Source organism: Accipiter gentilis, chromosome 13, assembly GCF_929443795.1.
Source record: "Accipiter gentilis chromosome 13, bAccGen1.1, whole genome shotgun sequence".
NCBI classification, from domain to species: Eukaryota; Metazoa; Chordata; class Aves; order Accipitriformes; family Accipitridae; genus Astur; species Astur gentilis.
The window spans coordinates 32743227-32770586 of record NC_064892.1 but is presented as its reverse complement, the minus strand read 5'-3'; the positions used below and the strand labels follow the sequence as shown (position 1 = coordinate 32770586).

Below are 27360 nucleotides of genomic sequence, written 5' to 3'. Positions count from 1 at the left end.
TTGGCCTCCGTGTTTGCTGAGAGACTATGTAAGCTTTTTGGATTTTTATTGAATGGGCTCATTCAAGTGCTCAATTAAAAATAGAATTATTTATTTGAGTGCTTCCATAGAGCAACACCACAGCACTTGAGTGGAGCATCACCATGAATGCCTTCAGTTTTATAGCAGTATTGAACAACTATGTGATACTAATATCCTCATTCTGTAGAAGTGATCAGATTAAGGGCAGAGCTGCCTACTTATTTTCCATGTCTGATCTTCAGGATACTTGCCATCCGCTAAAAAAAGGCGTTTGTGGTGATAAGAGGCATTACTGCAATGTTTTGTGTGTTCAGGTGAAGTTTCAGCCACTATCCAGCTTCATTCTAGGTAATGCAACAAGTAGCCAACAGCAAGGCTACTGAGTAAAGCAGCTGAGTAAATTCTTGAGTTTCTGGAATAATTTTGTTGCCAAGCAGAGGTGTTACTCATTCACCGTAACCATAGAACTGTCCTCTCTTCTCTCTCATTTGTCTCTCATTTGCAATGTACCTTCCAAAATCTGCAACTCATTGAGGATTTGCAGAGAAGCTACTTGTTATGTAGCCCCGATTCCTTCTGTATATCGAATGAAATGTGGGTCGTGTGAGGGCACTGCATGGGGGAGGATGGATTGGACTTTTCCAGGTGATCATCATCCATGGGGGTTTCCATCCCCTGGTTTGAGTATGTCACTCTGTAATTGCAACAACTTTCTCAAATGTGGCAGGAGGGAGAGATGAGGAGGGACTCAGGTGTCTCTTCCACTATGTAGAGACTGAATTAGGCAAGATTATGGAGAAAGTGTGCTAATTCAGGCTCCAAATATCTTAGCCACACTGGGGTGAATGGAAAATAAAGGTCTGTCTTTCCATTCAAGAAACTCTCACTCAATATGAGTTATTGAAAAGTTTTGATTCTGATCAATAAGTTGATGAGGGTTAGGAACTAAGACAAGGCAGATGTCTGATACTTGAAGGGAAGGAAATTTTTTCGCTCATTCATTTTTGAAGAGCAGCTGGCTTGTCTGGAGGAATGTGTGAAGAGTGCATGGATGGGCTCATGTGCTCTCTCCCGTTCTTGCCTTTGTGGGCAGGAGGAAGCATTTGTTACTGAGCTGCTTAACTGAGTCACTTCATAGTGGGATGGGCCGGTGAGTAGAGTGATGTTGCTTTTTTTTTTTTTTTTTTGTGCTTACAAGCTCAGTTGCGCTGCAATCTTTTGAGAAAGTATATGATTAAGAGCAAAGAAATTAGGGAGAGTGCCTATAAACAGAACTAGATCTCTTATGGTACTTTATAGTTGTATTAAAAAGCTCATGTTTCTCAAGTTTTGGTGTTTGGTTGTTTTTTGTTTGTTTTTTTTTTTTCCTTAGTGCATCTCCTTTATGAGGAGATAAACTGGCAGAAGAGATATTTTGAAGATAAAGCATAGGCTTTGGTGTCAAATGATCTAGCTTTCCTTCCTGACACAGCCACCAATTGTTTGGTTTTTTTTTTGTTATGTGGCCTTGGGTACGTCTACTGATCTTTCTGTGCTTCAGCTTTCCCCTTTGCAGAGGGAACAGAGTAACAGCAGGTATATAGGGTTTTTTGGAAGCGTGTTTTCCATTTCGGTTAAATGTTTGCAGAGTTGAAGGCCTCTGAGGGAAAGTGTGCCCTGCGTATGAAGGGATGTTACGTTACTTTGACAGGCTACTGAATACCCTAAAACTCACCTCTTGTAAAACTTGTCCATCTTGATTTAACTTGCTGCTTTAGCCTGTGTGATTTTTTTTTTTTTTTTTCCTTCTGTCTCTAACAGAAACAGCTAAACATTTTGAAAGTGGTGTTTTAAAATTGCCTTTTGGTGTTTCTGTCACTTACCTAAAATAAAATCAGTGCCATTTTTTTCTTCCACATAAACATGGAATTTTATTCCCTGAAAGTATTTTTGTAAAAGTAGGGCTCGTAAAATATGCTGGACTCTCCAGCTCTGGTGGCTGAAACATCCTGTTCATACTGATGGCAACAGCAGGCTTTGGAAAACACCGTTCCTCCTACAGCACTGCTGGGACACTTTCCCCGTGACTGGGAGATACAACCTTTGAGGCTGGGAGAGTCGGTCGGGTGAGATACAGCTGTTTCTTTCCTTGGTCTCATAAGTTCCTCACAAGAGCACTGGGTGAAATAACATCAATTCAACTAAATGTTTCAGAAGTTGGCTGGTCCCCTGTTATGAATTCAGAACCGTCCACAATGCATTTCTGATGTTATAAAAACATACGTTGAATAACCATTAGATGGAAAAAGTTTTCCTGGAAAGTAGGAAAGAAAGGGGCTCATTCAGCCCTGTCCCTTGCTGCCAGACAGCAGTGTCAAAAATTTATGAACAGATGCTCTGTAGTGTGCCTGGTCAAGTAGGTCATTTTAAAATCTCAAAGCTCCAATGGTTGGCAACCTTTACGTTTTCAGCTTAAGTTTATTCATCGGCAGTTTATAGCCATTTGCTTCTGCATAAATAAAGTGTTATTGTTATTTGAGCTGAAATAACTTCTTTGGCTTCCCTGTATTTTTATCTTAAGCTTACTAAGGTGAGCACTTTTAGCCTCCTAGACATGCTGGTCTTCTGGTTTTTCTGGCCAGCCTAGGGTCCTTCTCTGCACCCACTCTAATCTCTGTTGATTTTACATCACTGCGGGTGTTCAGGATTGTGTACAGTGTTCTGTATGAAGTTCCATCAAGACTTTGTACAAAAGATATGAATACCTTTTTATTTCTACTGGCAATTACTTTCATAATTCATCACAGATTTGTGTCTGTCTTTCTCCTGTCTGTAAAATATGGGTGTAGTCACCAGGTGTCTGTCATTTCTCATGGCAAGTCCTCAGCTTGAAGGAGATATTGATAGTCATAGAATGGTTTTGGTTGGAAGGGACCTGTAAAGGTCATTTAGGCCAACCCCCCTGCCATGGGCAGGGATGTCTTCAACGAGATCAGGTTGCTGAGAGCCCTGTCCAATCTGGTCTTGAATGTTTCCAGGGATATGGCATCTACAAACTCTGTTTCTTCTGCTGTTCAGCATTATCTGATACTTTCTGCTCTTAGTTTTTATCCTATTTTTATTATTTCAGTCCGTGAGGCAATCCAGTTTCTCAGGTAATGATATTACAATCCTCTTCACTGTTGATAGTGTCTTCCTATTTTGAGGCACCACAATTTTGGGGTATGCTCTTAATTCCTATGCCTCTCTAAATACAATCCTGTCCCAAAAATTGCTCTTAACTTCTCAGACAATCAGTCTTCCTTTACATGATAATTTTCCTTCAACTAGTTTATTTTCTACTATATTCAGTTCAGTGTATTTCCATGTTGGATGCATAGGTTCTACTGTGTTTTACCTGTCTAACTATGTAAGGGATTGTAGCATGAGCTACCTTTGGTAAGGCTGTGTTGCATTCTTTTCAGTTGTCTTTCATCTTTGTATTTCAGTTATTTTTTTTTAGACTGGTTTCTTGAGAAATTGAAGCTTATGTCGTCATGCTGTCCGTCTCTCATCCTACTTCTCTTCCCATGGTAACTTTTGACCTTGCTGGCCAATTTCAAGCAACTTTGGCAGAGGGCTAGATGCCTGGAAAATACAGAGTTCCAAAAAATGGACTGAAAAAAGTGATAAAAGAAATAGTGAATTTAAACTAAATTAGTGCCTCTACGAAAGAGAAGACCTTCCCTTCCAAGTAAAGCTGAGAGAGCAGAGCTGATACAAGGAGGAGGACAGGGCAGAAATGCCCAGCTGTGTTAAGAGCTTTAGCAAGAGCTTGTGCTTTCTTTGATGCTGGAGAATCCAGTCATGAGGAGCAAAGCTGGAGGAGAGGAGTCCTTGTTTTGCCATGTGCCTTGGGAAATAGCCAGCCATAAGGCTAAGGAGTACAACTCCCAAATCTCAGCAGAGTGACTTTACCCCCTTCTGCTTCTACCTGTAATTGTAACTAGCCTGTGGCCCCTTGGAGATTCGTGCATGGAGAAGCAAAAGGGACCATAACCTGCAGCTGCCAGTATGTATTTTCTGAAGTGATGGGTAATCTTTTGCCAGATGCTGATGGCTTAAAACTGTGTCCTGAAAAGGGGTAAATCCAAAAACATTTTTCGATGCGTATCTGGGGCTCTTCCCCTTTCCCTCTCTGTCTCCCTCTGCGTGCGTACAGCGGATGCTTTGCTTTGTATGTAAGACTGGTAAATGAAGTGAAGCAGAGACTTGGCTCTGTTCAGCGGAGGGATGAACTGAACAGTCTCTTGAGTCCCTTCCTGCCCTATTGTCAGTGATTTTGCTGTTGTGATTAGGACACTGGTAGGGTATGAAGTGAAGAGAAATGGTATTTTATCACTGAGCAGTGCTGTGGTAACTCGGCAGTAAGACTGGAACTATACAGTAGAAAAGTGCTAGCCTGGCTGTTGGAATTTTATGGCAAATCAGTGATTATTTAAATACAGACACCATACTCTAGACAGCTATGTAAGTTACTTTTTGGGACGGAAATGTGTTTATAATTTATAGTCAACATTTCAGTTAGAAATGTGGACTTCATTTTATTTTAATCTCAGAACCTCTAGCTCATGAATACTTCAATTTAAAAATTAAATTCTCTCCCTCTTTGCTTTTCCTTGTGTGGAGACTTCTAAAAGGGGAAGATGAAGGGATGACTTCAGCAATCTGAATAAACCTTCCCCAACTTGGATGAAAATACTTCTTTTCTGAAATGCAACATGCCTGTTGGGCTCCTCCTCTCAGACTTTCTTTCTTGCATCCTCACATCCTCATGCCATGTCTTCACGGATAATAAAAACATGCAGAATCAGGTCCTTCTTGAAGTATGCTGTGAATTACTAATCTTCTAATTGCAGCACGTGCAGGATTACGGGGTGCTTGGCGCTTGCTAGCAGCATTTAAACAAATTTATTGTATAATACTGGCATCCCAGTCTTTTCCAGTGCTTGTATGTAGCTGAGCATGCCCCAGTGAGTTAGTCGTTAGTAATCCCAGTCTTCAGCCTTGCATGTTTTCAGCTTGAGGTGTGACCGTGCTCTGTTACTGGTCGGATGGTGTTGCCAAAGCTTTCAGTTGGGAGCTCTATGGGAGCAGGAGTCTGCAGCTGAGAGCTCAGCCAAGGAGTGACGGTTACGTAGCCAAAACTGCAGAAATAAAAATAAGTTTGAACTGAACTGTGAGGAGCTTGAAAATGGAAATCCGAAAGATGTGAGCTTTCAGATAATATATTCCTGTAAAACTGACCTAGCAACAAATGAGAAGCTATATACAAATTCAACTACTCTGGACACTATAAAGGAACTTTTGGTTTAAATAAGACATTTAAAAATATTTCCTGTGTGTCATAGAAACTGTTCCTGTAAAGATAATCTGCAAAAATATTTTAAAATGTTTTTAATAAGATGTTAGGTCAGTGTCTGTATAGATATATTTTGTAATTTTTCTTTTTTTTTTTAAAGTACTCATCTATGGTTTGAATTTTGTACTTGGCTGTTTCATATGGTTGCTATTTATAGTTGTAATAGAATGTATATCTAATCTGGGTATTCATTCCATAGGATATTTGGGGATTAGTAACACATGGATGGGTGGCACAAATGGGGTCACACTTCCTGATGGACTCTGGAGCGTGTCAGTAGTAACAACGAAGCATGAGAGGAGTGGGTTCTTTGGGACCACTGGGTTTTCTTCTTTATACTGTGTGTGTTGTGCTGTTTAATTCTCTCCTTTAAAACCTTTTGTATAAAGCCTTTTTTTAATTGTAAAAGTTGAAGAAGAATAAGGAGATTGAAGTGGTGTTTGTATATATTTATGTTTTCACAACTGATCTTGCAAATGTGTGTAGGGAGGGCTGGTGATAGTTGTCTTTTGTTGTGGAAAGAGATGAAAATTTGAGATTATTTTTGCTTTTGGTTTGGTTGGGGTTTTTTTTGACCTCCTCTTTATTGTGCAAACTGGAATGTAATCCAGAATAGTGCTGGGGTCTCCCTGGAAAGTGATACTGCCTTAGCCAGAGTGTATGCCCATCTATAGTCTGTCTGTTGACTTCAGTAGATCTTTGTATTGGAACCTCAGCAAAACCCATTGGAATTCACAACTTAATGCTATGTAGGATCAGAAACTAAGCTACTTGATTTCTTTCATGTATAAATACAGTGATGTGGTATTTGCCTTTCTAACCATACAGAGGAAGAATGTTTTAAATTAAACAAACAAACCCATTTTTGTTAAAATGCTCAGTCTTTCATTTAAATGTCATGAAAACATTTGTGTCTGTATTTGGGCCTGATCCTCTGTTTCTTGTTTAATTCAAGCAATGTTTTACATAAGTGAGACCTGACCCACAGATTCTTGAAGTCTGTCAGACTTAGGGGATAGCTTAAACTGCTTCCCCTTGAGAAGCTTTAGGCTGAAAAAGAAAAGCAGCTGAAGAAGAGGGAGCAATGGTAGAGAAGCTGGGACCCTTACCTTGCAATGCTCTAAACAAAGGACGCTTTTGGTATGCTGGCATCTACAGTTAGGTAGCTGCATCACGACGAAACCAGTTTGGCAGAAAGCCCTGTCAGAAATCTAGTGGAGCCTGCCAGATATGTAGTGTCCAAAAAACATTGGTTATAGGCACAGACTCGCTGGAGCGCTGACCTGTAGGTCAGGGGCTTTAGGAAGCATTCGTCTCCCATGCAGGTGCTTAGTAGTTGCCTTCCATGTGCTAATGGTGGCTTGTGAATCCTGGATGAACTTGCTGTAACTGTACGTGAGAACTTTTACTGCTCTACTGAGTAGCTGAAGCAAAACAGAGTGCCTGAGGCATAACCTTTTCTTGTTCATAATGCCTTTGTGTGGTTTTATTGCATTTTCATGTAAACCTTAAAAGCTATTTTTGTTTCTCATTTGATTTAAGGCAGTCCTCTTCTGTCCTGAAGGAAGAAATCCAGGTGAAGAAAAACCATGCCTTTGTTTAGTAAATCGCACAAAAATCCTGCTGAGATTGTGAAAATTCTGAAAGAAAACATGGCCATATTGGAAAAACAAGAAAAAAAGACAGACAAGGTATGAGGTAGTGTTGTAGAAGACCAATAAGGTTTTTATGCGGGGGAAAACAGTAGAATAAAGGGAATAAAACTGTGTTCTCTCACTGCTCTGGTTCTGCAAGTGCTTGCACATGTAAGTAGCTTTGTGTTGGAATGATCCTGCTGAAATCGGGGGTTTTTTGCATAAGTAAAGTACTAAAGACCTGGGGGTCAAAAAGAAAATGTTATGATCCAGGAGCCTCAGCCAAAACAAAGAGTGATCTCCTACTACTTCAAATAGTAATGCACCTAACAAAACAGCTTGGAAGGCTATTTGAAAATTATTGTACTGTTAATTGTTTTAGCTGGATAACAAATGAGACTGCTAATTAATGTGTAGGTACCCAGAGAGCAAAACTTACTTCTGATGAATAATGTTCACATAAAACAGCAAACCTATATGTATTCAGATGTATATAAAAGAGAGCTCACTCTGTCCATCCTTTCCAATCTTCTGGGTGCTAGTGCTTCTGAAATGAGCTGCGCTACTCGTATTCTAATTATAGTGCTAGGTTTTTGCTAATAATATTGCTGTCTTATAACTCTGTGACACAGACCTGAGTTACTTTTGCCACTCTTCCAGTGACCATTTGAGAAGATGCACCCCAGCGTACAAAATGCTCCCAATTAGGAATTTGTGCTTACATAAAATCAAATAATTTTTTTTTTCATCTGAGACTCTGTCTCTTTATATTATCACTGTAGTAGAAGTGTATGTTTTTAATTAACAACAAACTAATTTTAGGTTAATACTGAATGTCAGTGGAAACAGGAATAGCTGATAAGTGACATTAACACAGTTTTCGTGCAGCTGATGTTTGTGTGTGCATGTTGTGCTTCCCCCACCTTGTGCAGGAGCCTGTATTAGAACGAACCCAACCCAAAAGGTAAGCACAGAGCCCTTTGCGCCCTTAGTGAAATCCTCTTGAAACTTTTTGGTTCAAAGTAAGTAGCTCAAAGTGTGTTAATTGTGTAAGATCAGTCACACAGATTTCAGGAAGGCCTCTGGTATTTGATGTCTCATGCTGAAATACCTTCAGTTAACTGAAAAGCACTGAGAGAATTTGACTCCAAACTAAAACTTAAAATAAGTGACTAAATAAACCAACAGTCTGCCCTCCCCTGCTGAATTCATCCCTCAGAGCCTGATTAAAGACGACATTCGAAGCAGAAGCTCTAGACTTGGGTTTCTTTTTGATTTGCTTTGCAGCATGACTCCTCTGGGTTGTGGTTTTGAGGATTTTGGGCTTTGAGCTGGTTTGTTTATTTGGGTGTCAGTGACAAAGGAGGAGAAATTCAGACTTCTTAGAAAATTGAGAACTTGATGTAAATTTTTCATAAAAATCAGAACAGCTGGTGTGTGTTTTCCTTACAAAGCAAAAGATATGGGAGCGTTCCCCTGGCATATTAGGATGGAAACAGCTTATGAATTTAATCACGATGCTTATTTTACAGGAGGAGGTTGGTTTTCAGTATTTTCTGCCGTACTTTATTGCTATGGGATGGAGGCTGTTCCTGGGGTGAATGTGGGTGATTGGGGAGAGGAGGGTGGGGGAACAAGGCAGTCACTTCAGCAGCAAGGCAGAAAGTGAAGAAACCAGCCTTTTTTTGGACGGTATTTACACATATGCTTTACACATATGGCTTATTGACTCAGGACTTTGCACCACGATGTAGAGGAAGTACATAGGGCCTTTCTCCCTTCAGAAGGGAAGATGTGAGACTCCTTAGTAACACTGCCTTTTATCTAAAGTGTTGCAATGAGCTGTCCTGAAATAAATACTTAAAATAGCCCGATTCATTCTCCTGAGTTTAGGGAAGTAAATCCGAAGGAATATCTTTAGTACTGTGCCAATGATAAACTTTTAAAAAATGGGAGGAAAAATAACTCTAGCAAAAACAATCACTCCACCACATCTCTTACTCTCCATACAGGTTTGTGGGCTTAGTAAAACCATTTTTAAGTGTTGTTTATATTTTGAATTGGAGAAGAAAAGATGATGGGGAGATTTTCAATGACACATGGGTTTTCAAAACTTACCCTCTAAGTAATACTAATGAATAACATCTTGTCTTTTCATGAGTATGATTAGAGAAACTTAACTGAAAACAAAAGCAAAGAAAAACAAAGCACAGTGCAGTACTCTGTGCTCTTCAAAACCTGGCAAGGTTTTAAAATTTGTCTCCAATTTGATTTCCAAAGGGAGATGAAATGTGTCAAACTTTCATAAAAGGGCCCAGAGGTCTGGCTCCTGCAAGAGCCACAGACCCTGGATATCCAAGAGATGGTTTTGGACACTGTGGGCCTGTGAACGCAGAAATTCGGGAATCGGGGCTCTGATTTTTCAGATTTCTGGCTCCTTGTAGTCTTGCATGTGAACTGGGGAGCTGCCGTTTTGCCTCACCATAAAACTGAGGTTCCCAGGACTTCTGGGATATGATTCCACAGCATCCCTGATTTTGCTCGCCTGCAGAATAGCTTCCAACTAGGACTTGCCTCATATATTTAAGCAAGAAGATTTTATCCTGTGACAATTGAGTAGTTGTAGCATAGTCAGTGTGGTACGTGGGCTGAAACAGCTGAAAGCTGCTAATACAGCCGGAATTGGCAAAGCCTAAATTAACTGCAGGGCTAGCGGAGAACCTCCTTGTTTCCTTTCCCAGTTGAGAAATCGTAAGTATGAGTTGAAGATGCCCTGGGCAGCTGGGGAGGTGTGAGGTTGGACAGGGAGAGGCTTGGTGCTTCTAATACAACTTTGTGCAACTTTCAGCAGGAACCATCTGTGCCTCAAAGGGGCTGTTTTTAGATAATGCAGAAATGATCATTCCCGCCAAGCCTATGCAGTCAGCAGGTAGAGGGAGCCTTGCAGCAGACCACTTAAGACTTTCTGAGTAATGGGAAGAGGTGGGAGGACACTAACTTGATACACAGGATGCAGAGAAGCCACTTGTAAGTATAAAGGCAGTTATACATCTTTTCTGAGACACATTTCCATGAACACACATAATATACAGAAGTTTGCACTCTTTCTTAATGATGCTTTTTGTTAGTCATAGAACAGGACCCATTCAGACTTTGAACTCTATTGACTGCACTAGCATCTGTTGTGTTAGATAAGGGTTGAATTTAACCCAGTTCTTCCATGTGTCTTTTTTAACTATTAGTATGTGTAGTGTTGCCATAATGCTTTTTAAACACTCTCAACTAAAAAATAGGCTAAGTTTGAATATTTGGTTCTTACTTTTATTTTATGGGTGGGTTGGTTGATTTGCTTGCATGGATGTATGTGTGCTTAAAGCTTTGCCATTTTCTCAGCTACATTCTTACGGTTGATAGGCCACAGATTTAGAAGTGCCACCGCACGTGGCTCCTTTTCCTTTGAAGTGCTCTTTCTAATACCTTGTTTTTAAAATTTTTAAAAATAACAGCTATTTTATAGAAGGTATTGCAGCACTGGCGAATCTAATGTAACAATTGGGAGATTAAGTAGGGCAAGACAGAGCTGGAAAAGTAGACTAAAGCCTTCTTTATCAACCATCCTCCTCTCTTCCAACATCTGAAATAAATAAGCTGTTCTTGTGGCACATACAATTGCTGACATCCTGTTCAGGCTTTGATGCGGTAAAGAACAATTAATTAAGTTTTATCACTGAATTCTATAAATGCCATAAAAAGTTAATCCTGGTCATGTAGAACCAAACTGTGCTTGAATTTAATGAGAAATACCCATTCTGGAATTAACTAGAAAAACAGGGAAGTATTTAAATACCTAGGAAGCAAAGACTTCAGAGCTTAGACTCTCATCCTTCTGGCATGAACTCTTGCAGCCTTCGGAGGATGCATGTAAATAGGGAGCAAGAGAGGAGAAACCCTGATATCAAGTGGACAGATCCGTTGAACCTGAGGAAGAACAGACAGCATGTGACGCTGCTCATACGGCTTCGTTTACTACTGATATGCCACCATGTCTTTTGCTGATAGCTGTTGTAAAAGAAAGAACATTAATAGAAAAGACACCTGACCCCTCTCACAAAAAACAAGAGGGGTGACATCCCAACTTCTTGAAGTCTTGTGTTCAGCCGCTGACTCGGGTCAGCACAAAGCAGCGTGGGTGGCTTTTGGGGTGTATTCACGGAAGGATGTCCTTGAACACATCACCCTCCCCCTGCTAACCAAACAACTTTGGGTGCGGCACCGCTGACTCAGTGCCATCTGTGGTGCCTACAGGTTTGGTAACATTTTCTGAACCCGCCCTGCAGCAAAAGTCTTCAAAAGTGTCACAGGCTTTTAATTTACTACAGCAAACAGATCTGGGGTCAGCTGATCTTTGTGCTTGGGCTAGATGGGCCGAAAGCTTTGCGGTTTCTGGCGTAGCTAGTCCAAGACTTGGATATGAACCCAAGGGAGTTAGAGCTGGTTCAGGGCACCGTGCTGCATGTTTTCCTGTCAGGCAGAACCACAGGCTGCGGCACCCTTAGTTGGTGTTCAGAAACATCGTGAAGCTAGTTGTAAAATAACCTGAAGTGTCGAGCTTCTTCCCTTTTCACTTAAATATATCTAATGAGACTGCTTGTTTGGGTAGGTCACTGTAATCTGTCCTCTGTTTCATCTCCGTGTACTGTAACAAATTTGGTACCGTTCAGAAGGGTCAGGAGAGCAGCATTTTTATTAAGGCTACACATAAAAGACTAAGATTTCTGGAACAAATATTTATACAAATAAATCCTGCTTTTTTATGAAGTAACAATAAAGCCATTATCGGCTCCTGTTCACCTTGCTTGCTCCTGTGCTGATAAAGCAACTGGGGACCGGTGTGTGAGATGAGGTGCATGCAGAGGACATGGTGTGCATTTGCATGGAAGAATGGTTGTGTGGCTACCATGACCGTAAATACCTGTGGATGAGATTCTGCAGCTGCCAAAGTCAGTTGCAAAATTGCCTTTGACTTGATTGCTGCACACTGAAACGGGGGAGGGAATGACATAAGAAGGGCTTGACACCCATTCCTTCTAGCTCTGCATGCCCTGGGGTTTTGTGGAGCGTTTCAGCTTCCCTGTTCTGCTAAGGCTTGTTATTGCTCTAGAGGTGGGGGAAACTCCAGGTACTGCCAGGTGCTGGTGCCAAGAGTTTAAAACCTGTCTCTTCTGGTTGCCTTTTTTAAAAAAAAAAAATTATTTTTAAGGACTTTACAACCTTTAGTTCTGTCTTAAGTGCAGGATTAACAGTGGGAAAGGAATTTATGTCCAGGTAGGGCAAACCTGGCTCTTCCATTTAATCATACATCCTTTTAAAAGTCTTTTCCCTGTTGTGCCTGCTTGGCCAAATTGTCTTTGCCAGCTTCCTTGAGTACTAGACCATATTTTGCTAAATGACAGAGTTCATGCCTCCTGATCCAAAATGTCCACAACTTGTTCCTATATATCCATTTAGCATGAAATTGTATCGAGGATAGGTCAGTTGAGATGATCCTGAATCTACATAGATGTTGGATTCAGATCTGCTAACGGCTTTTCTTGGGAGTCCTTACAGCTGCATGTAGAGAAAGTTGTGTTGGCACTGTTCTTTTAGGAGGAACATTGGTTTGAATCACACAGTGAGAATATTTTTAAACAAGATAAAGCCAAACCAAGGAGCTTTATGCTTTTGGTTGTGATATATAGTATGGAGTACTGGCAGTTCACTGACTCACACATTGGAGTATTTAACATCACGCTGGCAGGCATCTGTGTGTGTTACTGTCTGCTGCTGTGCTAGAGAACAACAGTTTAGAAAGAGATTTTTGCCCTGGAAATAAGCTAGGTACACAAACAGAAGCTGTACGATCCTATTTGCCATATTCTTATGAACAATTGAGGATTTCCTGATCACTATGCAGATGCCAGATGTCAGGCATTCTGTATTTTCCTTATGTATATTTGATATCTGAGTTTGGATAGGTGGAAAAAGTTCATGCAACTTGTTTTTTCTTCACTGTTATGGTTGGTCATAAATTTTATATTAAGTCCCTGGATGAATAAAAGTAAGAATAAGCCCTTCTGCCCTGCAACGTATATGTACATCTGTGTGAAACCTCTAGCCTGTTGGTGAAACAGAGGTAAAATAGAGACAACCCTCTGAAAGATTTGAAAAGTTGCAGTTCAGGTGTAGGAGCTCAGACTGTTGATTATTGAAGGCTTGATACTTGTAATCTTCCCTGGAGAGGAGTAAAAAGATGCAATGGATCTACATTGCATAACAGGAGATCCATCTCTCTCTCTTTGACAAGCATAATAGGTTTGGATCACGAGCACTTAATATGGCACTTTTTAAGATAAATGTGAAATTACCATAAGTAGCTAAGGAGAGAAGAAGGACAAGGTTAGTAAGTAGAGGTAATTTTTATTAAGCCAGTTGGAATAGCTAGAAATTTAAGTTGCTGAAGCTGGGGACTCATGGTAAAGTATCTCTGTGGTGTGCTATGGGGTTTTTAAAAAACCTGCCTGTATGAAGTTTTGATTTCTGAAGCAGAAGATCTGCTTTGGGGTTTTTTTGCTGTGTCACGCACAAGTAGTGTTGCAATAAAACAGCTTAGCCTTTGAGAATGGGAAGTCCCAGCTCATGTAATTATGGAAATAAAAATTCAGCTTCCTGTGTGAATAACAGATAAGACCTTTGTTTTAGCCTTCCTGCTACTCTTTAAAATGTCTCTGGAAGATTTTAGACGAACAGAACAAATTTAAGACTTGGAGGATTTGTTTGTAATCCCTTAATAAAAAACCCAGGAAACTCCTTACTGTACTGTCTTGTATAACTGTGGAATATAGAGAAAAAAATAACTGTTTTGCAGCATTCCTTAATAATGCTAAATTACGGCCCTAAGAATATTATCATGCACTTTGTCCCTCTTTTAGAGATCAGTCCAAAAAACCCGGAAAAAACTCAGAAATTGTCTTCTAGACCTAGCAAAGCAAGTTAAACTGAAGAACCCTTAGCACTGTGGGAAAGGAAGATCAGCACTGGAGTAGGGAAATACTTCAATATAGGCATTATGGTGTTACCCATTCTGCAGTAAAGACTGGACCTTTGCAAAAAAAATTGGCTGGTCTTCATATGTGTGTTAGGCTGTGGAGAGAACAGTCTTGAGGTCTTTCAGGGAATAATTTTTTTTTTTAATACAGAATTTCAGGGAATAATTTCTTCATAAGCTGCTTTCTTTGTGTTAGGATCCCATTAAGTCAACATTGACAAGACTTTATGAGGAAAACAAGCTTGAGACAAGTATCTTCAACTCATTGTTGAAGCTCTTGGTAGGTTTGGAAAGACACATTAATGCTGACAAAAAATTAACTTTATAAGCAGGGGAGGTTGAACACATTTATAATTTAACGTAGAGAAGTTATATAGGCTTATCTATGTTGTCAGTTTTCCAACTCCAAGGCTATTGTACATCACCTAGTCCAGTAGGGTTAGCGAAGTAACCCAAGGATTGCTAGATTTCAACATTTACACAAAAAGTTGTATTTTAAAATGGACCCAGAAACCTCGTGTGGATTGCTGGTCACTAAAAACTATGCTCTGTGGATGAAGAGTTATTTCTTGCTGGAAATAACTTCTTAGTCCTGTGCTGGGTGAAAGTAGAAAAGAAATGGCCATCATTGAAAAAAACTGCCTTCCTTGCACAGGCGGACACGGGTTGTGCTCTCCTTCACTCTCCTTACACAGCTATTGCAAATCAACCTTGTAATTCATTTAAGACCCACGTACCCACCCTGAATTTCAGTGTTCTCTGGTGGAATTGGATCCTCCCAAGTTTGGATGTTGTGAACTGAGATGCCTGTCAACTAGAAACCTGCAAGTTGCTTTGGGAGGTCAAGATCCTGATGTCTGTGCAGTGACAGCAGCACAGACACTAAACTGATGTGTGTGCTGGGAATCGGCTTCCATTTCATCTTGTGCTTTGTTGTCCCTGTCTGCAACTGTAACTGTCCAAAGTTCAGTGTGTCCCACTTTTGATATTCGTATGTAATATTTATAAGCTGTTCTGTTTAGGATTCTGTGTTCAGTTCTCATCTCCCTCTCTTTTCCCTCTGCTCACACCGGCTTCTCTAAATAGAACGGCATAAATGCAGTCATGATGTAAAGGACTCATAGCTAGAGGATGGAAGGAAAATCTTCTGGAAAGAAGATTGCGCTTAATTGCAAGAACGATTCAAATGGATTAAAGCGCTTAGATATTTCATGAAACCTTTTCTTTTGCTCTGTAACTTCTGCTGAAGTGAGGGTTGCAGCACTTCGCTATTGTGGCTGTTGCCACTGATGGAGAATAAATAGTAGTATGGAAGTCATAATAGACTTTGGAGTTTCTATCAAATCTTTTTTTTTTTTTTTTTTTTTGTAACTGAAATTCTGTTTGTGGTATTGTTGGGGGGAAGGGTGTCTTGCTGAGGTTTTTACTGGGTTTTGCAAATTTTTCTAAAGAGGGTCAGGTCCAGTCTGCCTTCTTATGACAAGCTGTTCTGCAGCTATGTTTCTGTCATCTTGTATTTTCCATGTATTCAAGTGAATGTATTCATTTTGTTATTTGTTTTGGACAGATCTTGGGTCTTTGGATCTTGGAATGTCTTTTTTTTTTTCCTTTTTTTTTTTTTTTTTTTTCCCTGAGACTTGAGCAGGTTTCCATCCCAGAAACAGTGATTATGTATTTGGGGTATTATTCTAAAAATGCAGTAAGATTAAGTGGAAATGTCAAAGTGGAGGCTAGAAGTGACTGTTACTTTAAGGATCTGTGTTCAGGATTATGGTTTTCCTCCAGATAGATTATGAGGGATAGGCAACGAAGAGCGGTCCTTAGATTTGACTGGGAATAGCTTTTGGTGATGGGTTGAATGTCAAACTACAGACTATCCAGAGGATATGAAGGAGGGGGAAGTTAAACACAAAATGTAAATTGCGTGTAGAAAAGCTGAGAAGATGAGTGGATGGGATGGCAGATGATTAGAGAAATACAGCTGTGGTGCCCAGCTGTGCCCATCAACACCACGGTGTTCTGTAGTTACGTCTTCTCCTGCAGCGCTTTAGTTTTTGGCCTCCTTTTTGAGAATTAAACCTAAAGCTCAGTCTTGCAGACATTTTTCTACATATCAGAAAGGACTACTTACACTTGAAAGGTATTAATGTGGGGGTTGTTTTTTTAACCACAGAATGCCAGAGATATTCACACCCTGCCCAGCAGAATGGGTGAAAACCCAAAAATGTATGGGTTTTTCCTTTGATATGAAAATATTTGCACAGCTCTTATAAAGTTTTAGGGCTTTAGTTCCCAAGATAGCACCCCTGTTGTTAATCCCATCTGTACTCTGTGGGATATCTCTAGTGACATACCACTAACATTTGAGGTAAAAATAGGCTCTTTTGCTGAGCGACAGTAAGGAACAACAAGACTTCTGCTGTAGTTAAAGTTATCACATAGTCATATTCATTTACACGCCGCTCCTGCTGACCTATCTCAACTAGCAGAAAACTGAGAGTAGGTACAAACAGATTGGGGGAGAATTTCTTTATGCTTTGCAAAATCAATGCTTGAATCTTCCAGGGACATGCAATGTGAAAGTGACTTTTTATTGGAGGGGTGGGGAGGGGGGGGTGTTTAGGATTTTTAGGTTCTTTCTAGGATTTTTGTTCGCTAGTGTGAATAAAATCTGTGATTTAAATCAGTATTAAGGTGTTGGGAGATCAGCAGCAGCTTGAAAGATGCCTCTCCAGAGCACAGTGTGGTTATTTTATGCAGGTTGATGGGGTGGTATTTGAAAGCATGACATTTTTCCTTTCAGTTTATGTGAGAGATGAGTTGAAATTACTGATCTGGCTTTGAACATCCATTAATGTCCGGTTAGCTTTTACAAATGACTCTTGGGTTTTCTGTGTGTGTGTCTTGAATTTTATTTATCTATTTCCTCCCTTGCTAAGCTAATGAAACACTAATTTCAAATAAATGTTTTGCAATATAGATGTGAAACGCTGTCCTGTCTTCAGCATCTTTAACTATCTTGCCTGGCACTTTGCTGTCATCCTCAGTTTTGCTTTCAGACCCGTCCCTTACTTCCATGCCACTCCCTGCCAAAAAATCCAACCAGCCTTGCTGCGGGTCACGCGTGTATTAAATGTACCCTGACCCAAAGGAGCCATTGCCTCCACAGCTAGAGCAGGTGTCATTTAAAGCACACATGCACACACACATGAAAAAACAATGCATTTGCTTCACAGAGTCTTTACTTATATGAAGTGGAGCAAACCTGGGAGGAGAGCATGAGCTAGAGCTGCCATGCTGTGGCCAGCAGTCGTGTCCCTTGGGAAGTGGGACGTTCCCGTTCACATCTGATTTAAACCTGCTGACTGACATGAATGCTAAGCTGTTACCTGTTCATATGCGTTTCTCTTTCATTTTCCTGTTGTAAGCTTTCTGGCCAAGATATTTTATAAGGTAATTCCTGATTCATCCTCTGCATTAGGTACCTGAAGCATTGCACAGAATTAGTATATGCTAGGTGGAAGCAAAAGATAAAAGACTTATTTTAGTTCACTTGGTGGCAGCTGTGGAGCTTTACTAAAGCAAATAGTTTAATTTAATTAATTTCCCAACCTGAGACTGAAGCGCCTGCGCACTCCATGGGCAAATCCCTTGCGGAAGATGCTGGCTCAAACCAGACATGGTGAGGAGAAATAAGTGGTGGCAATGCCAAGCTGGCAGGGGTATGGGGATTTAATTGGGTTACCAGCAGACGAGCCAGGACTGTTCGTCAGCAAGCAGTTGATGGGGAAGCAGCACAGTGGCCAGCTCACTGGCAGCATGAGCTGTCCGGTTTGGTACCTTCATCTGGCACCCCTTGCCCCACGGGTGTTGATGGAACCCACTGGGGAGGACAGGGGGAGCGATGGTGAAAGTGCCGCTGCTTCTGCAGGGCAGTGCCTGTCTTCAAATCCGTCAAGGATCTTGCTGACACCGGTTGGTAATTGCACTCCCCCTGTTTCATGCCCATGGTCTGTAATTAATGGCATGCCGTGTTTAAGTTGAATATGTCTGTGTGCTTCTGTAGGACCTGCAGGTTCCAGTGTGGATGTCCCAGCCTCAATGATTACCTAAAATTATTAAAACCATTTTACAATAGGTAACGATCAACGTAGGTACGGTTAGAAGCTTTTGTTTTGAACTGCTTGTCTTTTGAAATAACAGTTTTGCTTTTTCTTTTCTGTTTTCTTTTTTTAAACAAACCCCTTATCTGCTGGTGAACAGGCGTCAGAGGAAGTGTCAAAATCTCTGCAAGCAATGAAGGAAATTCTGTGCGGGACCACAGACAAGGAGCCACCTACAGAAATCGTGGCTCAACTGGCACAAGAGCTATATAACAGTGGCCTTCTAGTGACGCTTATTGCCAACCTGCAGCTGATAGATTTTGAAGTAAGTCAGCATCCATAAACCTTTTAATCTCCTTGGTCTCTCTGTTGTCAGTGAGTAGAGCTGTATTTTTTTGAAGTCTAAATAATTTTATTGCATTCAAAACTGGTTTTCACATGGTAAAGAAAGTAGCTGCTGTAGATTGGTCAGTGTCCTGATAGACGTGCTCATACACTGGAAGTAACTGCAATGCATCTGATTCTTTTTAATTAAAACGAAAACACTAAAGAAATATTGTCATATTATGCTAGAACTTATTGAGATCCTTTCATTTGTCTTCTCCCTGCCACCTCTGGTTACTGTTAAATGTCTTAATTACAAAAAACCCCAAACCCCAACAACGCAAACCGCTAAAAATCCAGTAATTTATTTATTTGTTTTTAAGAAAAAAGGAGAGCGGGGCAGAGAAGATACTGTTAGTAAATAAACCACAGAAGGAAAACTACTGCATTTTTTTAGTTACCTGACAGTCTGTATTGCTTTTGTCAGACAAAAAATTCTGTATAGACATATTGAACCCACAGTCTTCAAATGCAAGCACTGAATGAAATACCTGATCTGTTGCTGAATTACCGTTATACAAACAATTCTAATAAGTCTTATTGCAAAATAGATTTTTTTCCATGATAAAACCTTTTCAGTCATTTAGCAAAGCTGTTATACATACTCTTTTGGCAAAACAATAGAAAAGAAATGTCATTGAACAAGAGGATAGTAAGAGTATGTGCTGCTTTGTCTTCATATTCCCATTGACTTTTTTAGTTTTATCAACTTTTCTGCTTCCATTATATATTGGCGGCCACAGTTGGCATTTAGGTTTCTTTGTTGAACAAGCAATTTTATCAGTTTATAACATGCAAATTAATTTTTTCATGCATAGGTAATGGTAGAAAGCAAAATCGTAAATTACTTGAAAATCTGATTTCTGAAGGGAATAGTGGTTTTGTAGGTTACTTTGTTTTGTCCTGACTCCCTGTCTCCTCCTCACCAGCCGTGCTGCCCACTTTGATCCCAGTTTTGCACAGCTGTACTCCCCTTTGAAGATGTGTTTTCAAAGACTTCATGAAACTTGATGGTTATTTAGAGGAGCGAGGCCAGAGTTAATGCCCCCACAGAAAATAAGGCAGAAGCACAGACTTGAGTCCTGTCTCATTTTTGTTTCATCTGCCAGTACGCTTACAGCACATGTGGCTAGGGGCGGGCATGCGTGTAGGGGAGACTTGCAGACATTCATCACACGTCTATAGAAAACACAGGTTTATTGTTTCTGCCACTCAAGAAACAAGGTGTAATTTTGGTGAGGAAACTGTTACGAAGCGCTAAAGTTGAATTTGGGCAGGAGCCCAGAATCAAGATCAGACTGGATTTTTTTAAATTTAAAATATGAAATTTATTGTTGAACTTTGAAGAACTGAGGAAAGTGTGCATACAGAAAAAGTCAACTAGAAAAAAATAGATGTTACTAACCACATATAAGCCTTAAGGGTTCACAAGCTGTAAAGCCACTAAAACAGGCAGTAAATAGCCACAAGCCCAGGACTAGTGGCATTAGATGCTTTCCCTTACTTTGTCTGGAAACAGGAGCTAAATTATGGTATAGGTATCATCAATTTGTTATTTATGTAATGGAATCCTTTGCAGTTTTTTTGTTCTTGTCTAGCCACTTTTTCTCCATACTGCCTTATCTTATACTTCAGTGGCCATATGTATTTCATTATAAGGCAAAACTGAATCACAGATCTAAGTAAGAAGTGTTGCAAAAGTATTCCTACAATTTTTATAGATGTCTGGTGGTGAGGGAAGTCTGCCTTGGTTCCCTCCTATCTGCCTCCATTCCCTCCAGGACAACCCAGAGAGACCAACTTCTCTGGCTTTCATCATTGCTGGTCTCTAGAAAACTAGATACATTTGGATCTCTCTCTCCCCTCTCTGAGATATATATATATAGAGATATATAGCTATCTCTTCTCTGCTATTGGAAATAATGCTGCAGTGCCCTTAATATTAAGTAACTAATATAAAATTTGGCATAGCAGAGAGGATCACTTAATTTTTGGCCATTTTCACCTCACCCTTTCAACAGTTCTCTGTCTGGATTGTTTTTGTCTTGGAGTAACTGCTGAAGCCGCTGGGGATCACAAGATTCCAGGCATACGTTACGGGTGTTGTAAAGGTAGGGGAGAATGGGATGACTTCATAAAGAATTAGCCTTATTAAGAGAATGTCCAAGGGTCAAAAGTGTTGCAGACAAATGCAGATGGACTGGCCTGCTCTGATTTTATTCTATTTAATTCCCTGAGTCCCCGAGTCTCCAAGCCAGCTGGGTTGGAATGAGTAAGAAAGCAGAATATTTTGTGTTTCTCAGCAGTGATTTATTTGTAGAGGTGAAACCAGGGAATTTCCCTCTGTGTGAAACTATCTGCTCCTTGGCTTCAAATGTTCAATAAGTTCTCCACCAAGGAATGTTTGTCCTCACGAGACAGATCAATGAGCATGATTATAAGTAACCTTTTGCTTTAGCTTGCCCTGTGCTTTGTGACCAGCTGTTGAGTCAGTGCCTTGGTTACTGGTCATTAGTGCAGCGGTCTCCCCCCTCCTTTAATTTCACAGATCAATTTGTCTCCTGTGGCCAGGGGAGAAAGCAGTGGGGGAGGAAGAGGACTTCTAATGCAAGATGTATTGGCAAACACTGTGGCTGAATGGAATGTAATTTGGAAAGACCTTCTGAAAAGCTGTTTGCATGGGGAAGTGTTCGAAGACAAAACATGGTTGTGCAGATAGGTGTATACAGGAGAAAAATTGGACAAAGTGAAGGATCTTAGTTGTAACTAAAGCAGAGACACATATGTGAAGCAGCCTTTTTATCAGTATTAATGATTTCATTCTTCATGGTGAAATAATAGGCTCAGTTTTAAATTTAACCCTGATTTTCAAAAATGCAATCACATTTGGCATTGATTGCATTTGAATAATGAAAAGCTTTAGCTTTGTAAGTCTAGGCTGTGGGGAGGTGTACTTGGTACTAGATTGACAACTTAAATTTGGAGGCTGTGGGAGCAATAGCACACAATGCAAAAAGCATGTTTGGCTCAGGGTAGTGACTTGCTTTTCATAGAATCATAGAATGGTTTGGGTTGGAAGAGACCTTAAAGATCGTCTCGTTCCACCCCCTCTGCCATGGGCAGGGACACCTTCCACTAGCCCAGGTTGCTCCAAGCCCCATCCAACCTGGCCCTGAACTCTGCCAGGGATGGGGCAGCCACAGCTTCTCTGGGCAACCTGTGCCAGTGCTTCACCACCCTCACCCTACCTTTTTCGGTACTTTAATGTTGCTATTTAAGGTAGCTAGGGACTTCCTTGACAGAATAAGGGGGATGCACATCTTCATTCAGAAGAAGAAAGGTGTAAATGGGAGTGGGGGGATCGGTAGTCTTCAGACCCACCCGACAGAGGAAGCCTTCTTGTGGTGTGGAAGAAACAGCACGTATGAGGTGGTGGGACTGTGAAGAGCCCAAAAAACCTGTTTTGTTTTCAGTTTCATTTCTACTTTCAATAGAGAGCCTAGTAAATGGTAATTTGTTCGTGTTTTTCCAGCTGAAGATATATTTTGCTTTTTTAACAGGGCAAAAAGGACGTTTCCCAGATATTTAACAACATTTTGAGAAGACAAATTGGCACGCGTAGCCCTACTGTGGAATACATTAGTGCCCATCCACATATCCTATTCATGCTTCTAAAAGGGTGGGTACTTTAATTTGACTTTCCTTAAGAACATTGCCTGGAGCATACTGACATTGGAGTTGATCTACTTTCTCACTTTTCAGTTAAAAAAAAAAAGAAAAAGGATGTTCAGGTTTCATTCCAGATATTTTGTTTCTTTTATGTTGACTTTCTTTCTGCTTAACTGTATATACTTTTTAATGACTGGATTATTTTATTTGGCCATTATTTCTTCACCAAAATTCATGTTGGAATAATTATGTGCTCATTGTTTTTGAGTGTTCCTCACGTGATGTGTACTTCAATTCTTGCCCTAAACTCTTGTGTGGCATTGCTGATTGTGGAGTTTCATTTAGACCTTTTTGCATTGCAGGAGTGACTTACAATGGTGTCTGTAAATAACTGGAGTCAAACTAGACCACTGTGTGGTAGAACAGAGAGAAGCAAAAATGCATAAAAAGCATAGTTGTGTCTGTGAGACAGACTTCTGCAATGCTTGTAGCCACATGTGAACTTCGACTTTAAATTAATTCTGTAATGAACTCCACAACTTTCAGCATTAAATTATTTTTTTTTTTTTGTCTTTTAACCTTTGAGGGGGTCAGTGCTCATCTGTAACCTGGTGGTCCCCAAGGTAAGTTGGCCAAGGAGGGGGAGTAGACTGCTATATGGAGAGAACATCAGCTGTAGTTGCATTCAGGAGTGCACAAGTGTTGGCCTAAAACTCAGGGCTTCTGACCCCTTTACTTTTGACTAAATGCACCTTTCATTCAGTGAGAAGCTTTGCTTTTCCAGCCCTTGAAGTCTACTGTTTTCTGCTCAGTTTTCTTTTGGCTTTAGGATTTTGTTCATTTCTCCCTAAGGAAAAGAGAATATACGTGATTGGGATTAAATAACAAATGTAGAAATAAGGAGATTTATTAGCTGATCGGTATGAAACAATGTGGACTCTCATAGTAGTTGTATGGTCATGCTAGTAACAGCCATTCAAAAACATGATATAAGCCTTTTAAACTAATGGTTAAGAGAATGCTTTTTTTTTAAGTGTCTGTCTTGCTCTGGAGGTTGAAGATTTGCATTTTTACCATTTGCTCCACAGCCAGAGTTAGGAAAATACTTAAGCACCATCTAAGATTTGTGCGTGACAAGGCTGCAGCCCCAAGGGTAATAAAATTCTGTTCAGCCAGCCTCCCCCCTCTCCCAGGGGCAGACTCCAGTCAAGGAGAGGGATAAGCATGGGAGTCCTCTAAAATAGTTATTTCCTTCAAAACTGGCCACATTCCAGCACAGCTGAATAGCTGTCGTGGTTTAACCCCAGCCGGCAGCTCAGCCCCACACAGCCTCTCGCTCACTGCCCCCGCTTGGGATGGGGGAGAGAATCGGAAAAGTAAAAGTGAGAAAACTCGTGAGTTGAGATAAAGACAGTTTAATATGTAAAGCAAAAGCTGCAGACAAGCAAACCAAGGAATTCATTCCCCACTTCCCATGGGCAGGCAGGTGTTCAGCCATCTCCAGGAAAGCAGGGCTCTGTCACGCAGAACAGTGACTTGGGAAGACAAATGCCACACTCTGAACGTCTCCCCCTTCCTCCTTCTTCCCCCAGCTTTTAGTGCTGAGCATGACATCCTATGGTCTGGAATATCTGTTGGGTCAGTTGGGGTCAGCTGTTACAGCTGTGTGTACCCCCAACTCCTTGTGCCCCCCCCCCCCCCCCCCAGCCTGCTTGCTGGTGGGACAGGGTGAGAAACAGGAAAAAAAGGCCTTGACACTGTGCAATCACTGCTCAGCACTAACTAAAACATCCCTGTGTTATCAACACTGTTTTGGTCACAAATCCAAAACACAGCCCCATCCCAGCTACTATGGAAAAAATTAACTCTATCCCAGCCCAAACCAGCACAGTAGGGAAAAAAGTAACCAAGAGAACTAGTCAGTACCAGGGATTTCAAGAACGGTGAGCTTGTGGTTGAAGGTGGTGGCAAAGCTCTTGGTTGCTGTTGCAGGAGGAGGTGCGGACCTGCTGTCTTCCTCGCAGGCAGGGCGGTGAGGAGCCTGGGGGGGTGGCTGGGCTGAGCTAGGTCTTGCTCTTACAAGTATAGTGATTTGGGGTGATTTAGGTTTAATTGTGAAACTCTTGACTTGTTTTGTGTTACTGAACACCAGCTTCCTCAGAAAGAAAACCAGTAAGCTAGTTAAATGGATTTTGGTTTCGTTTGTTCGTTAAAATTCACCATTTATATAAACCTCAAACTAGTTGTTTCAGGACAATGATGATAATTCTCTCAGTCGTCATTAAGTTGTACAACTGCTTTCAACTTCATATATAGGTAAAATAATTTTCTTCACTTTTCTCTGTCTTTGCTTTTTCGATTTTTCACTCATTTTGTTTTTGCACGTTGCGCATGTATCGCTACCATATGTCTGGGCTTTATTTAAAGCTAAAAAATATTTTTGGATCATGTCCCAGATATTCTTTGGCATCTGCAACAACCAAGAATATTAAGATGACAGTAAAGGTTTTATGTTATGCGTATGTGTGGCTGACACATTTTACTGTAGGTGACCTGAGCCAGTGGACGTACTTAAATGGCATCAGTTAAGTGTTTTTTTTTGGAGATTGCTGCTGCGTGCAGCAGCGTGTCCGTGTTAGTTTGGTCCTCAGCTCCTTGTTCTTGATTTCTTGGCTATCTCTTCGCAGCACTGCACTGTATCAAAATTGCCGTTTCTGGAGTTTCTTGTTAAAAAGTGCTGTTGAATTCATCAGCGGTAGTCCAGAAGACAGTACTATCCAGCCCTGACGGTATCTGAGCAGCTGCTGCAGAACAGCGTAATGATGTCAGACATGATGCTCCCTTACCTGCCTACATCCTGCTGCTGGGACTGTCTAAAACCAATACTTAAAATATGTGCCTACAGCAAGGGTAGGGCCCTGAACAGGCAGCTTGCTGCATGCAGGCAGCGTGCCGTGCTCGTGTGCAGTCGGCTATGAGACTGGGAAACAGGTACTTCATGTTAGACATGACCACTTGAAAACGTGACTTGAGGACACGTTTTCATTTTTATTTAATGGCAAATGAAATACATGGAATCAAAATCCACTTAAAGGTAAAGAGAGTGGATTTGGCTGGCTTGTACCATTTGGTGTTTGTTATATGGCGTTATCTGGAGAGAAAAAAAAAAATTCTACTATGATTGTAAAAGAAACAGCCTGGGACTATTGTGAACACTTGTCATTGTTTTACTTGTATTGGATGCAAAATTTCCTGTGCCCCCCTGACAGTCAGTTCCCAACAGTATCAACAAAAGGTTGCTTTTTCGTTGCATAATGTGAGTTCTGTTGAGTGGGAAGGATCCTGAATCAGAGCTCCCACCCGGTGTTTCCTGCCTAATACTCCAGCGGCACTGCCAGCTTGAGATAACTGTTCTTACCTTTTAGGCTTCGTTTTACTTGTTGGCTACTTCCTTCCAGCTTCTCAGCTTCAGAAAAACATGCAGCACATAGTTGACTACCTTTTTTTATTATTTTTTTGTTAGGTTAATTGACCTTCCTGCTGCATGAGGACTTGCTTTAATAGTATCTCATTTTCTCTGTGTGCAGGCTTTGTGTATGAGTAGGATTTCAGATTAATACAATGTTTGGTGTATATAGAGTACTGGATATATTTGGGCCAAACTTTTTCTCCAGTGTCAGCATATTGCGTTAGCCCAGAAATGACTTTCATCCTTTTTAATTTCAAATATCTTCCCTCTAGTACAGTGACTATAGAGGACTTGAAGTTTGTGGCACTTGCACTGTTTCTCACAAGTGAGAAATTTATAAGCTCCTTTGTGAATATATATCATGCCACATGCTATCTCTAACATACTTAGTCACTGCCACGATCTGTTTTGTAATGACCTCTTCACATTGCAGTGCAGTTAAAGCTTTAATCGTATATTGGCTGAAGTTGCAGAATTCCCCTTAAGTTTATCCAAGGATAAACTCGGGCTATAGAAGCTAGTGTAAAATCAGATCAGAATATAGGTGTTTGTCAAGACCTTGTTTCTCCCAGGCTTGATGCCTTCCTAATCTCCTGCCTGTGCTCCTTGCCTTGTACCATCTTCTGCACTAGCCACGCAAGTATGATTCCCTTTGCACCGAGATGCACCTCTGCTCTCAGTCTTGCCCCTTTCAGCCTCCACAGTGAATGTTTTGAAATATTTCAAGTCCATTATTTCATTTTCTGGTTGCCCCCAGTAGTCAGTATGGGGGGGTTTCTTTAGGTTGTAAGTTCATCTGAACAGAGAACAACTCAGTATTTTTTTTTTATGCTGTGGGAATACGTAAGCACAGAGCGCTAGTTGCTTATTAAAAGTGATTTTGAAACACATTTCTATCATTCCTGCCTGGTGGCTTTGCATGTAAGTGTGGGTGCAGAGAACATGCCAGTTATGACGGGACAGCCTGTAAACTTCTTCCAGGCATATTCCAGGAGCCAAACCCACTTCCAGATAATGGAGCATTTGACTAAGAATGACTCTGTTGATACTTATGTTTTAAAAAGTTATTGTGCTGGAAACAATGTAATTTGCTTTTATTCCAACCAAAATATTCTTTAGTCAACTATTAAATATTTTCCTGGCTGCACTCCTAGGTGCAACTCTGCCTCTTTTTCCTTGAAAATTAGTATTCCTGTTAATGGAGTTGAGGAGAGGTATGCCTCAATGGGAAACATAAGCAAATTTCTGTTGTCTAAAGAGTTATAAATTCACGTTTGCAAATGTTTCCCAAAAGGAAACAAATAGGGGCTTGAGTGCCTGCATTTCCTTGAGGGTGGGAAGTTTCATTTGCCTATTTCAAATAGTAATTCATTTTTCATTAAGCCAACTATTGTTGACGTGAGGTTGAAGTATGCAGCTCTGGTATGCTCGCAAAACACTACCATTCTTTTAAATTGCAAGCTGGTGGTAAATTTGAGCCCCCACTCACTTACAGCACAGATGGCATTTTGTGTTTTTCTTTCTTTCTTTTTTTTTTTCTTCCTCTTTTGGCCTAGTGATAGAAATTAATTGTTCAAAGGAAAAACGATGCTGATAAGCTCTTGGTGATAATACAC

At 40.7% G+C, this 27360-nt stretch overlaps 1 protein-coding gene across 5 annotated transcripts in view; it reads left to right on the top strand.

The window, feature by feature from the left end:
* The window catches only part of CAB39L (calcium binding protein 39 like), a 62676-nt gene that overhangs the window by 18992 nt on the left and 16324 nt on the right, over window positions 1-27360 (top strand). For all 5 annotated transcript variants that reach the window (XM_049815957.1, XM_049815954.1, XM_049815955.1 and 2 more), the window contains 3 exons: window positions 6944-7092; window positions 18383-18547; window positions 22167-22285. In XM_049815957.1, coding sequence (XP_049671914.1) covers window positions 6991-7092; window positions 18383-18547; window positions 22167-22285 — 386 coding nt within the window. In that variant the 5' untranslated portion in view covers window positions 6944-6990. The remainder of the gene's footprint in view (window positions 1-6943; window positions 7093-18382; window positions 18548-22166; window positions 22286-27360) is intronic.